Below are 14,379 nucleotides of genomic sequence, written 5' to 3' on the forward strand. Positions count from 1 at the left end.
TCCCCTTTTATTTATCCCTCAGATCACAGTCAATCATTAGGTAGTATTGTTTTCTCTCATGTTCGTTCATCGGCATAGTTTCTTTATTAAACTCACCATCTGCACCTGCTTCCTGACTCCCAGCGTATCTGTTACATCAATAGCACCTGCTTCCTGACTCCCAGCGTATATGTTACATCAATAGCACCTGCTTCCTGACTCCCAGCGTATATGTTACATCAATAGCACCTGCTTCCTGACTCCCAGCGTATATGTTACATCACTAGCACCTGCTTCCTGACTCCCAGCGTATATGTTACATCACTAGCACCTGCTTCCTGACTCCCAGCGTATCTGTTACATCAATAGCACCTGCTTCCTGACTCCCAGCGTATATGTTACATCAATAGCACCTGGGTCCTGACTCCCAGCGTATGTCACATCAATAGTACCTGCTTCCTGACTCCCAGCGTATATGTTACATCAATAGCACCTGCTTCCTGACTCCCAGCGTATATGTTACATCAATAGCACCTGGGTCCTGACTCCCAGCGTATATGTTACATCAATAGCACCTGCTTCCTGACTCCCAGCGTATATGTTACATCAATAGCACCTGCTTCCTGACTCCCAGCGTATCTGTTACATCAATAGCACCTGGGTCCTGACTCCCAGCGTATCTGTTACATCAATAGCACCTGCTTCCTGACTCCCAGCGTATATGTTACATCAATAGCACCTGGGTCCTGACTCCCAGCGTATGTCACATCAATAGCACCTGCTTCCTGACTCCCAGCGTATATGTCACATCAATAGCACCTGCTTCCTGACTCCCAGCGTATATGTTACATCAATAGCACCTGCTTCCTGACTCCCAGCGTATATGTTACATCAATAGCACCTGCTTCCTGACTCCCAGCGTATATGTCACATCAATAGCACCTGCTTCCTGACTCCCAGCGTATATGTTACATCAATAGTACCTGCTTCCTGACTCCCAGCGTATATGTCACATCAATAGTACCTGCTTCCTGACTCCCAGCGTATATTACATCAATAGCACCTGCTTCCTGACTCCCAGCATATATTACATCAATAGTACCTGCTTCCTGACTCCCAGCGTATATATTACATCAATAGTACCTGCTTCCTGACTCCCAGCGTATATGTTACATCAATAGCACCTGCTTCCTGACTCCCAGCATATATTACATCAATAGTACCTGCTTCCTGACTCCCAGCGTATATGTCACATCAATAGTACCTGCTTCCTGACTCCCAGCGTATATGTTACATCAATAGCACCTGGGTCCTGACTCCCAGCGTATATGTTACATCAATAGCACCTGCTTCCTGACTCCCAGCGTATATGTTACATCAATAGTACCTGCTTCCTGACTCCCAGCGTATATGTCACATCAATAGTACCTGCTTCCTGACTCCCAGCGTATATGTCACATCAATAGTACCTGCTTCCTGACTCCCAGCGTATATGTTACATCAATAGCACCTGCTTCCTGACTCCCAGCGTATATGTCACATCAATAGCACCTGCTTCCTGACTCCCAGCGTATATGTCACATCAATAGCACCTGCTTCCTGACTCCCAGCGTATATGTTACATCAATAGCACCTGCTTCCTGACTCCCAGCGTATATGTCACATCAATAGCACCTGCTTCCTGACTCCCAGCGTATATGTCACATCAATAGCACCTGCTTCCTGACTCCCAGCGTATATGTTACATCAATAGCACCTGCTTCCTGACTCCCAGCGTATATGTTACATCAATAGTACCTGCTTCCTGACTCCCAGCGTATATGTCACATCAATAGTACCTGCTTCCTGACTCCCAGCGTATATTACATCAATAGCACCTGCTTCCTGACTCCCAGCATATATTACATCAATAGCACCTGCTTCCTGACTCCCAGCGTATATGTTACATCAATAGTACCTGCTTCCTGACTCCCAGCGTATATGTCACATCAATAGTACCTGCTTCCTGACTCCCAGCGTATATTACATCAATAGCACCTGCTTCCTGACTCCCAGCATATATTACATCAATAGTACCTGCTTCCTGACTCCCAGCGTATATATTACATCAATAGTACCTGCTTCCTGACTCCCAGCGTATATGTTACATCAATAGCACCTGCTTCCTGACTCCCAGCGTATATGTCACATCAATAGCACCTGCTTCCTGACTCCCAGCGTATATGTTACATCAATAGTACCTGCTTCCTGACTCCCAGCGTATATGTCACATCAATAGTACCTGCTTCCTGACTCCCAGCGTATATTACATCAATAGCACCTGCTTCCTGACTCCCAGCATATATTACATCAATAGTACCTGCTTCCTGACTCCCAGCGTATATATTACATCAATAGTACCTGCTTCCTGACTCCCAGCGTATATGTTACATCAATAGCACCTGCTTCCTGACTCCCAGCATATATTACATCAATAGTACCTGCTTCCTGACTCCCAGCGTATATGTCACATCAATAGTACCTGCTTCCTGACTCCCAGCGTATATGTTACATCAATAGCACCTGGGTCCTGACTCCCAGCGTATATGTTACATCAATAGCACCTGGGTCCTGACTCCCAGCGTATATGTTACATCAATAGCACCTGCTTCCTGACTCCCAGCGTATATGTCACATCAATAGTACCTGCTTCCTGACTCCCAGCGTATATGTCACATCAATAGTACCTGCTTCCTGACTCCCAGCGTATATGTTACATCAATAGCACCTGCTTCCTGACTCCCAGCGTATGTCACATCAATAGCACCTGCTTCCTGACTCCCAGCGTATATGTCACATCAATAGCACCTGCTTCCTGACTCCCAGCGTATATGTTACATCAATAGCACCTGCTTCCTGACTCCCAGCATATATGTCACATCAATAGCACCTGCTTCCTGACTCCCAGCGTATATGTCACATCAATAGTACCTGCTTCCTGACTCCCAGCGTATATTACATCAATAGCACCTGCTTCCTGACTCCCAGCATATATTACATCAATAGCACCTGCTTCCTGACTCCCAGCGTATATGTTACATCAATAGTACCTGCTTCCTGACTCCCAGCGTATATGTCACATCAATAGTACCTGCTTCCTGACTCCCAGCGTATATTACATCAATAGCACCTGCTTCCTGACTCCCAGCATATATTACATCAATAGTACCTGCTTCCTGACTCCCAGCGTATATATTACATCAATAGTACCTGCTTCCTGACTCCCAGCGTATATGTTACATAAATAGCACCTGCTTCCTGACTCCCAGCATATATTACATCAATAGTACCTGCTTCCTGACTCCCAGCGTATATGTCACATCAATAGTACCTGCTTCCTGACTCCCAGCGTATAAGTTACATCAATAGCACCTGGGTCCTGACTCCCAGCGTATATGTTACATCAATAGCACCTGGGTCCTGACTCCCAGCGTATATGTTACATCAATAGCACCTGCTTCCTGACTCCCAGCGTATATGTTACATCAATAGTACCTGCTTCCTGACTCCCAGCGTATATGTCACATCAATAGTACCTGCTTCCTGACTCCCAGCGTATATGTCACATCAATAGTACCTGCTTCCTGACTCCCAGCGTATATGTCACATCAATAGTACCTGCTTCCTGACTCCCAGCGTATATGTCACATCAATAGTACCTGCTTCCTGACTCCCAGCATATATTACATCAATAGCACCTGCTTCCTGACTCCCAGCGTATATGTCACATCAATAGTACCTGCTTCCTGACTCCCAGCGTATATGTCACATCAATAGTACCTGCTTCCTGACTCCCAGCGTATATGTCACATCAATAGTACCTGCTTCCTGACTCCCAGCGTATATGTCACATCAATAGTACCTGCTTCCTGACTCCCAGCGTATATGTCACATCAATAGTACCTGCTTCCTGACTCCCAGCGTATATGTCACATCAATAGTACCTGCTTCCTGACTCCCAGCGTATATGTCACATCAATAGTACCTGCTTCCTGACTCCCAGTGTATGTCACATCAATAGTACCTGCTTCCTGACTCCCAGCGTATATGTCACATCAATAGTACCTGCTTCCTGACTCCCAGCGTATATGTCACATCAATAGTACCTGCTTCCTGACTCCCAGCGTATATATTACATCAATAGTACCTGCTTCCTGACTCCCAGCGTATATGTCACATCAATAGTACCTGCTTCCTGACTCCCAGCATATATGTCACATCAATAGTACCTGCTTCCTGACTCCCAGCGTATATATTACATCAATAGTACCTGCTTCCTGACTCCCAGCATATATGTCACATCAATAGTACCTGCTTCCTGACTCCCAGCATATATTACATCAATAGTACCTGCTTCCTGACTCCCAGCGTATCTGTTACATCAATAGTACCTGCTTCCTGACTCCCAGCATATATATTACATCAATAGTACCTGCTTCCTGACTCCCAGCGTATATGTTACATCAATAGCCAGGGAGCGTAAAGTAATGATGGTAGAGAGAATCACATCAATGACATTAGGGCCTGTAGGTATCAACCATCTCAGAGTAGGAGTGCTGATCCAGGATCATTTCTTCCCTGTCGTTATTCATTGTGATCTAAAATGTCAAACTGATCCTAGATCAGCATTCCGAGATGCATTATGCATAGAGCCCCTGGTCTCTCTCTTATTGGCCAACTGATCCTAGAGCAGCACTGAGATGCATGATACAAACAGCCCCTGGTCTTTCTTATTGGCCAACTGATCCTAGATCAGCGCTCTGAGATGCATTATGCATACAGCCCCTTGTCTCTCGCTCTCTCATTGGCCAAGCATCTCTCTGGCCTTCTATCCTCATTGGTCAGACTGTGTGGGGAGTGGCGCTGACGCCCAGGGAGAGAGAACTCATTTCTTGAGTACACAGAGAGAGCGCTGACGTTGGACCCCACTCTGTCCTCCCTCAGTGTGTGCTCTGTGTGTTTGTGTGCTCTGTGTATGTGTTGAATTCTGTAAATAGAGATAAACACACGGAGGGAGATGGCCTCTTGTTGAATGGTGGGAGAGAGAGAGAGAAGTGCTTTTAAGAAATTGAGATTCTCCATTGAAAGTGCTTTTACTCCAGGACCAGGCCTAACATTGGTCTGGGAAACCAACTCATTAAACCTGAAATCAAGGTATCCTATTCTCACAGGGTGTGTTAGAACTGAATGATCATTGATCAGGGGGTGTGGTCTCACCTCAAAGTCCTGGTCTGATAGGTAGAGCTCCAGGCGGAGGGGGTCGACGCCTTCAGGAAGTGGGCGTGCCAGCAGCTCAGCCAGGGGATAGGTGTTCTGGCACAGCCTGGCCAGCACATCTTCCACCAGGATGATCTGGTTACACACCTCCACCTCCTGACACACACACCACACACACACGAGACAATCAACTCAAATAGTCCCAAAAAGGAGGATAAGACTACTGTATATTTAAACCGGCCAGGTGTGTGTGTGTGTGTGAACAGTACTGTTAATGTGTGTGTAGCTGTGTGGGTTAGTAAATCAAATCACATTTTAAATTGGTCACATACACATTCAGTGCATTAGAAAAGTATTCAGACCCCTTGACTTTTTCCACATTGTTATGTTACAGCATTAATCTAAAAATAACTCAATTAAACATTTTCCTAAGCAATCTACACACAATATCCCATAATGACAAAACAGGTTTTTAGAAATGTTTGCAAATGTATAAAACATTTAAAAAAAACTGAAATACCTTACTTACATAAGTATTCAAACCCTTTACTATGAGACTCGAAATTGAGCTCAGGTGCATCCTGTTTCCATTGATCATCCTTGAGATGTTTCTACAACTTAATTGGAGTCCACCTGTGGTCAATTCAATTGATTGGACATTGGAAAGGCAAACACACCTGTCTATATAAGGTCCCACAGTTGACCATGCATGTCAGAGCAAAAACCAAGCCATGAGGTCGAAGAGCTCCGAGACAGGATTGTTTCAAGGCACAGACCTGGGGAAGGGTACCAAAAACATGTCTACAGCATTGAAGGTCCAAGATCTCAGTGGCCTCAATCATTCTTAAACGGAAGAAGTTTGGAACCACCAAGACACTTCCTAGAGTTAGCCGCCTGGCCAAACTGAGCAATCGGGGGAGAAGGGTCTTTGTCAGGGAGGTGACCAAGAACTCGATGGTCACTCTGACAGAGCACCCAGAGTTCCTCTGTGGAGATGAGAGAACCTTCCAGAAGGACAACCATCTCTGCAGCATTCCACCAATCAGGCCTTTATGGTAGAGTGACCAGATGGAAGCCACGCTTCAGTAAAAGGCACATGACAGCCCACTTGGAGTTGGCCAAAAAGGCACCAGAAGAAACAAGATTCTCTGGTCTGATGAAACCAAGATTGAACTGAATGTCAAGCAACACGTCTGGAGGAAACCTGGCACCATCAATATGGTGAAGCATGGTGGCGGCAGCATCATGCTGTGGATATGTTTTTCAGCAGCAGGGACTGGGAGACTAGTCAGGATCGAGGAAAAGATGAACGGAGCAAACTACAGAGAGATCCTTGATGATAACCTGCTCCAGATCACTCAGGACCTCAGACCGGGGCGAAGGTTCACCTTCCAACAGGACAACGACTAAGCACACAGCAAAGACAACGCAGGAGTAGCTTCGGGACAAGTCTCTGAATGTCCTTGAGTGGTCCAACCAGAGCCCGGACTTGAACTCGATCAAGCATCTCTGGAAAGACTTGAAAATAGCTGTGCAGTGATGCTCCTTATCCAACCTGACAGAGCTTGAGAGGATCTGCAGAGAAGAATGAGAGAAACTCCCCTGAATACTTTCCAAATGCACTGTAGCTGTGTGGGCTGGTGCCGCTGTGTGGGCTGGTGCCGCTGTGTGGGCTGGTGCCGCTGTGTGGGCTGGTGCCGCTGTGTGGGCTGGTGCCGCTGTGTGGGCTCTTTCAGCCGACATTTAATCAATTCAGGCAAACTTTTAGCAAGCTATTCATACTATATCAGTTGTCCCTGCCTGGTGCCAGGCCCAACAGATGCAGCTTCAGGCTCAGCAGCCCGGTCTCCCCATCCCCATCCCCCTGACCCAGCCCTGTCTCCCCATCCCCATCCCCCTGACCCAGCCCTGTCTCCCCATCCCCCTGACCCGTCTCCCCATCCCCATCTCCCCATTCCCCTGACCAGTCTCCCCATACCCCTGACCCAGCCCTGTCTCCCCATACCCCTGACCCAGCCCTGTCTCCCCATCCCCTGACCCAGCCCTGTCTCCCCATCCCCCTGACCCGTCTCCCCATACCCCTGACCCGTCTCCCCATACCCCTGACCCGTCTCCCCATACCCCTGACCCAGCCCTGTCTCCCCATACCCCTGACCCAGCCCTGTCTCCCCATACCCCTGACCCAGCCCTGTCTCCCCATACCCCTGACCCAGCCCTGTCTCCCCATACCCCTGACCCAGCCCTGTCTCCCCATACCCCCTGACCCAGCCCTGTCTCCCCATACCCCCTGACCCAGCCCTGTCTCCCCATACCCCTGACCCAGCCCTGTCTCCCCATACCCCTGACCCAGCCCTGTCTCCCCATACCCCTGACCAGTCTCCCCATCCCCGTCTCCCCATCCCCTGACCCGTCTCCCCATCCCCCTGACCCGTCTCCCCATCCCCTGACCCGTCTCCCCATCCCCCTGACCCGTCTCCCCATCCCCCTGACCCGTCTCCCCATCCCCCTGACCAGTCTCCCCATCCCCCTGACCAGTCTCCCCATCCCCCTGAACCAGCCCAGTCTCCCCATCCCCTGAACCAGCCACGTCTCCCCATCCCCTGAACCAGCCCTGTCTCCCCCTCCCCTGAAGCAGCCCAGTCTCCCCATACCCCTGAAGCAGCCCTGTCTCCCCATACCCCTGAACCAGCCCTGTCTCCCCATCCCCCTGAACCAGCCCTGTCTCCCCCTCCCCTGAACCAGCCCTGTCTCCCCATCCCCTGAACCAGCCCAGTCTCCCCATACCCCTGAAGCAGCCCCGTCTCCCCATCCCCCTGAACCAGCCCAGTCTCCCCATCCCCATACCCCTGAACCAGCCCCGTCTCCCCATACCCCTGAACCAGCCCAGTCTCCCCATACCCCTGAAGCAGCCCCGTCTCCCCCATCCCCTGAACCAGCCCAGTCTCCCCATACCCCTGAAGCAGCCCCGTCTCCCCCATCCCCATACCCCTGAACCAGCCCCGTCTCCCCATACCCCTGAACCAGCCCAGTCTCCCCATACCCCTGAAGCAGCCCCGTCTCCCCCATCCCCATACCCCTGAACCAGCCCCGTCTCCCCATACCCCTGAACCAGCCCAGTCTCCCCATCCCCATCCCCTGAACCAGCCCAGTCTCCCCATTCCCTGAACCAGCCCAGTCTCCCCATCCCCCTGAACCAGCTCCGTCTCCCCATCCCCTGAACCAGCTCCGTCTCCCCATACCCCTGAAGCAGCCGTCTCCCCATACCCCTGAAGCAGCCCCGTCTCCCCCATCCCCCTGAAGCAGCCCCGTCTCCCCATCCCCTGAACCAGCCCCGTCTCCCCCATCCCCTGAACCAGCCCCGTCTCCCCATACCCCTGAACCAGCCCAGTCTCCCCATCCCCATCCCCCTGAACCAGCCCCGTCTCCCCCTCCCCTGAACCAGCCCCGTCTCCCCATCCCCCTGAACCAGCCCCGTCTCCCCATCCCCTGAACCAGCCCCGTCTCCCCATCCCCCTGAACCAGCCCCGTCTCCCCATCCCCTGAACCAGCCCCGTCTCCCCATCCCCCTGAACCAGCCCCGTCTCCCCATCCCCCTGAACCAGCCCCGTCTCTCCATCCCCTGAACCAGCCCAGTCTCCCCATCCCCCTGAACCAGCCCAGTCTCCCCATCCCCTGAACCAGTCCCGTCTCCCCATCCCCTGAACCAGCCCAGTCTCCCCATCCCCTGAACCAGTCCTGTCTCCCCATACCCCTGAACCAGCCCAGTCTCCCCATACCCCTGAACCAGCCCAGTCTCCCCATCCCCTGAACCAGCCCAGTCTCCCCATCCCCTGAACCAGCCCTGTCTCCCCATCCCCATGAAGCAGCCCTGTCTCCCCATCCCCCTGAACCAGCCCAGTCTCCCCATACCCCTGAAGCAGCCCCGTCTCCCCATCCCCCTGAACCAGCCCAGTCTCCCCATACCCCTGAAGCAGCCCCGTCTCCCCCATCCCCATACCCCTGAACCAGCCCCGTCTCCCCATACCCCTGAACCAGCCCAGTCTCCCCATACCCCTGAACCAGCCCAGTCTCCCCATACCCCTGAAGCAGCCCCATCTCCCCCATCCCCATACCCCTGAACCAGCCCTGTCTCCCCATCCCCTGAACCAGCCCTGTCTCCCCATCCCCCTGAACCAGCCCTGTATCCCCATCCCCTGAACCAGCCCAGTCTCCCCATCCCCCTGAACCAGCCCTGTATCCCCATCCCCCTGAACCAGCCCTGTCTCCCCATCCCCCTGAACCAGCCCTGTCTCCCCATCCCCTGAACCAGCCCTGTCTCCCCATCCCCCTGAATCAGCCCTGTCTCCCCATCCCCTGAACCAGCCCTGTCTCCCCATAACCCTGAACCAGCCCTGTCTCCCCATACCCCTGAACCAGCCCTACTCCCAACTGAAGGAGGTGAGCAGCATTGTGTTGAATGACATGTCAAGTTGGCATAATTGCAGGTACTGCAATGCATTGACGACAGGTATGTGATTCTCCAGTCAGGAAAAATCTCACTTGACACAGAAGGCAGCCAATATCAGAGCCTTAAAGGAAGAGATGCAGGCTCTTAGAGATGGATGAGAGTCTCTCCTGTCTGAGGCAACACTGATTGCTACGCAAATGGATGTTGCACCTCAATTTAGCACGGAACACAGCTGCCAGAGAAAGAGATTCCATGATGAGACCTCTCAAGAGGAGACAGCTCAGGACAGTGCAGCAACAGTGTTTCAGAAGACAGTGTTTTTTACTGCTATGGATGACATCATAAGTGACCTGGACATCAGGTTCCAGAACACAGTGTTTTTTACTGCTATGGATGACATCATAAGTGACCTGGACACCAGGTTCCAGAACACAGTGTTTTTACTGCTATGGATGACATCATAAGTGACCTGGACATCAGGTTCCAGAACACAGTGTTTTTACTGCTATGGACAACATCATAAGTGACCTGGACACCAGGTTCCAGAACACAGTGTTTTTACTGCTATGGATGACATCATAAGTGACCTGGACACCAGGTTCCAGAACACAGTGTTTTTACTGCTATGGATGACATCATAAGTGACCTGGACACCAGGTTCCAGAACACAGTGTTTTTACTGCTATGGACGACATCATAAGTGACCTGGACACCAGGTTCCAGAACACAGTGTTTTTACTGCTATGGACGACGACATAAGTGACCTGGACACCAGGTTCCAGAACACAGTGTTTTTACTGCTATGGACAACATCATAAGTGACCTGGACACCAGGTTCCAGAACACAGTGTTTTTACTGCTATGGACAACATCATAAGTGACCTGGACACCAGGTTCCAGAACACAGTGTTTTTACTGCTATGGACAACATCATAAGTGACCTGGACATCAGGTTCCAGAACACAGTGTTTTTACTGCTATGGACAACATCATAAGTGACCTGGACATCAGGTTCCAGAACACAGTGTTTTTACTGCTATGGACGACATCATAAGTGACCTGGACATCAGGTTCCAGAACACAGTGTTTTTACTGCTATGGATGACATCATAAGTGACCTGGACACTAGGTTCCAGAACACAGTGTTTTTACTGCTATGGACAACATCATAAGTGACCTGGACATCAGGTTCCAGAACACAGTGTTTTTACTGCTATGGACAACATCATAAGTGACCTGGACATCAGGTTCCAGAACACAGTGTTTTTACTGCTATGGACGACATCATAAGTGACCTGGACACCAGGTTCCAGAACACAGTGTTTTTACTGCTATGGATGACATCATAAGTGACCTGGACACCAGGTTCCAGAACACAGTGTTTTTACTGCTATGGATGACATCATAAGTGACCTGGACACTAGGTTCCAGAAAACAGTGTTTTTACTGCTATGGACGACATCATAAGTGACCTGGACACTAGGTTCCAGAAAACAGTGTTTTTACTGCTATGGACGACATCATAAGTGACCTGGACACCAGGTTCCAGAACACAGTGTTTTTACTGCTATGGATGACATCATAAGTGACCTGGACACTAGGTTCCAGAACACAGTGTTTTTACTGCTATGGATGACATCATAAGTGACCTGGACACTAGGTTCCACACCACTGCAAAAGTTGTAGAATAGTTTTCTGCTGTTCTGAAAGTTGGTCAGATTAGTGAGGATAAAGTCCCCTCTGTGTGCCAACCACTGATCATGAAGTATTCCAGAGATCTGACACCCGAGTTTCATCATGAAGTAAGACACCTGAACACTGTATATGCTGCCACTGTCCCCTCCTAACCTGTCCCCTCTTGGTCTCCTGACACCTGGACACTGTATATGCTGACACTGTCCCCCCTATCTTGTCTCCTGAATGCAATTTGTACAATGCAGCTGCAAAGCATTTTGGGAGAAGTGTCCATTGCTTTACATATATTTTCCACACTGCCTGTGACGGTTGCTGATGGCGAAGGAGCTTTCAGTAAACTAAAAAACGGATTAAAAAAAAACATCTATTTGAGGTCCACTATGTCCCAGGACAGGCTGTGCAGTCTTGCCATAATATACATTGAAAGTCAGTTAGCTAGAAAGCTGGACTTCAAAGACTTGATCAGTGACTTTGCTAGCAAGAAGGCTCAGCGCTGGGCTCTTGGTGAGTAAGACTCAGCAAGGGCCAGTGATAACTGTTAAATGGCATCACTATGGATACTGGATCACTACACACATGATGCCCACCGGCTGAGAACAAGACTGAGAACAAGATATATCTCAAAGTAATGGCTGGATTGACCATAACATTTGTTGTGCACAATCAAGACCAAGTGGAAGAAACCTATTGATTTGGTGACCTCTTGACCTTTACTCTAGCGCCACCATCAGGCCTTTTCATTTCCATTTCTACAGCTGCTTATTGTCTAGTTGGTGTGTATACCTAGTTCAAAAATCTGCTGCTGATTTTATTATTTTGTTTGTTATATCATTCTATAGATGATCATGTTAATTTAATTGAACAGGTTAATGTATACTTAAGTTATATTTATTTTAAGTTAATGATTAATGTTAAGAGAATTTTCCATTCAAGAATGTACCATTAAAATGACATTTAGAGACGGTAAAATATGGCACATTTCTTATCGAGGGTATCAGTCTTGCATCGAATAGTGAATTCCACTGTATGCAGAATGATGCATGAATGTCTGCACAGTGTTATATTTTCACAGCTCGCTGTCAGTAAATATCGAACAGTAAATATTGGCTACAAGAGAGTTACAAGCCTGCAACGGTAGAGTTATTTAAAGCTTTGAATGGGTCGATTGGGTTCTGGAGGTGTGGTTACAATAATTGCACAGGTTTGGTATGGTCTGTGGTGGTGGGGCCCAATGTGATATCTATTCATGGGGCCCAAAATCCCTGGTGGCGCCCCTGTCTGTGGCATTGTGTTGTGTGACAAAACTGTACGTTTTATTGTCCCCAACACAAGGTGCACCTGTGTAATGATCCTGCTGTTTAATCATCTTCTTGATTATGCCTCAGCTGTCAGACGGATGGATTATCTTGGTAAAGGAGAAATGCTCACTAACAGTGATGTAAACACATTTGTGCACAAAATTTGAGAGAAATTAGCTTAATTTCTGGGATCTTTATCTCAGCTCATGAAACCAACACTTTAGATGTCGCGTTTATATTTTTGTTCAGTATAGATATCGTTGTTAGAAATAATACTATGTTTCCCTTGACGTAGTGGTGCTGGATGTAAAAAACGTCTCAACTTATCCAACTCTCCCTTATGGTCAGTGTGTGTTTGTGTATAAGGGTTGGCAGGTCAGTGTAGTGAATAACTCACCCTCTCAGTGATCTCTGCAATGTCCTCTCTGTGCTCCCAGCTTGGGAACACGTTGGTGAAGGTGAGAGGCTCCAGACCAGCATGGATCAGATACGACTTCTGAGACTTCTTCTCATTATTCTCTGCGGGAGGAAGTCAGCACGTTTAGCAACACATCCTAACTAGAGACATGCCCTAAGTGAAAAGGTCTGCGGGTGCAAGGTTCAAAGTGTTTAAGATGTAAGATCAAGCACCTTATGTTAACAGAGAGGCCAGAGATGATAACATCATCAGGTATCCTACCCATGCAGTACTGCAGCACCGTTTCCATGGCACACTTCCTGTCCATGTCCCATCTTATCCTGGTGGAGCTGGGGTTCTCGCTGTCCTGGGGCCACCAGCCCTGCCACAGGTACACCTCATGGAAGTTATCCACCAGGAACAGAGCTATACAGGAAGAGGAAGTTATGACAGAGCAGCTGTTTTGTAAACCAACATTCCAACAGACAGGACATCTCCTTAATGCTGAGTGCCTCACCAGGCTGGGAGGCTCAGTACAGGTCTTTACAGGTGTAATGTATTACTATGGTATAATAGGACTCACCAGGCTGGGAGGCTCAGTACAGGTCTTTACAGGTGTAATGTATTACTATTGTATAATAGGACTCACCAGGCTGGGAGGCTCAGTACAGGTGTAATGTATTACTATGGTATAATGGGACTCACCAGGCTGGGAGGCTCAGTACAGGTGTAATGTATTACTATGGTATAATGGGACTCACCAGACTGGGAGGCTCAGTACAGGTCTTTACAGATGTAATGTATTACTATGGTATAATAGTACTCACCAGGCTGGGAGGCTCAGTACAGGTCTTTACAGGTGTAATGTATTACTATGGTATAATAGGACTCACCAGGCTGGGAGGCTCAGTACAGGTGTAATGTATTACTATGGTATAATAGGACTCACCAGGCTGGGAGGCTGAGTACAGGTCTTTACAGGTGTAATGTATTACTATGGTAAAATGGGACTCACCAGGCTGGGAGGCTCAGTACAGGTGTAATGTATTACTATGGTATAATAGGACTCACCAGGCTGGGAGGCTCAGTACAGGTCTTTACAGGTGTAATGTATTACTATGGTAAAATGGGACTCACCAGGCTGGGAGGCTCAGTACAGGTGTAATGTATTACTATGGTATAATGGGACTCACCAGGCTGGGAGGCTCAGTACAGGTCTTTACAGGTGTAATGTATTACTATGGTATAATAGTACTCACCAGGCTGGGAGGCTCAGTACAGGTGTAATGTATTACTATGGTATAATA

The 14,379-nt window shown here is 48.9% G+C and overlaps 1 protein-coding gene across 4 annotated transcripts in view; it reads right to left on the reverse strand.

Moving 5' to 3' along the window:
* The window catches only part of LOC115117557 (supervillin-like), a 156,846-nt gene that overhangs the window by 5,060 nt on the left and 137,407 nt on the right, over positions 1 to 14,379 (reverse strand). For all 4 annotated transcript variants that reach the window (XM_065013711.1, XM_065013713.1, XM_065013710.1 and 1 more), the window contains 3 exons: positions 13,355 to 13,498; positions 13,073 to 13,194; positions 5,236 to 5,391 (listed from right to left, as the gene is read on the reverse strand). In XM_065013711.1, the coding sequence (XP_064869783.1) occupies positions 5,236 to 5,391; positions 13,073 to 13,194; positions 13,355 to 13,498 (422 nt within the window). The remainder of the gene's footprint in view (positions 1 to 5,235; positions 5,392 to 13,072; positions 13,195 to 13,354; positions 13,499 to 14,379) is intronic.

This window comes from Oncorhynchus nerka, linkage group LG9b (assembly GCF_034236695.1).
Source record: "Oncorhynchus nerka isolate Pitt River linkage group LG9b, Oner_Uvic_2.0, whole genome shotgun sequence".
NCBI lineage: Eukaryota > Metazoa > Chordata > Actinopteri > Salmoniformes > Salmonidae > Oncorhynchus > Oncorhynchus nerka.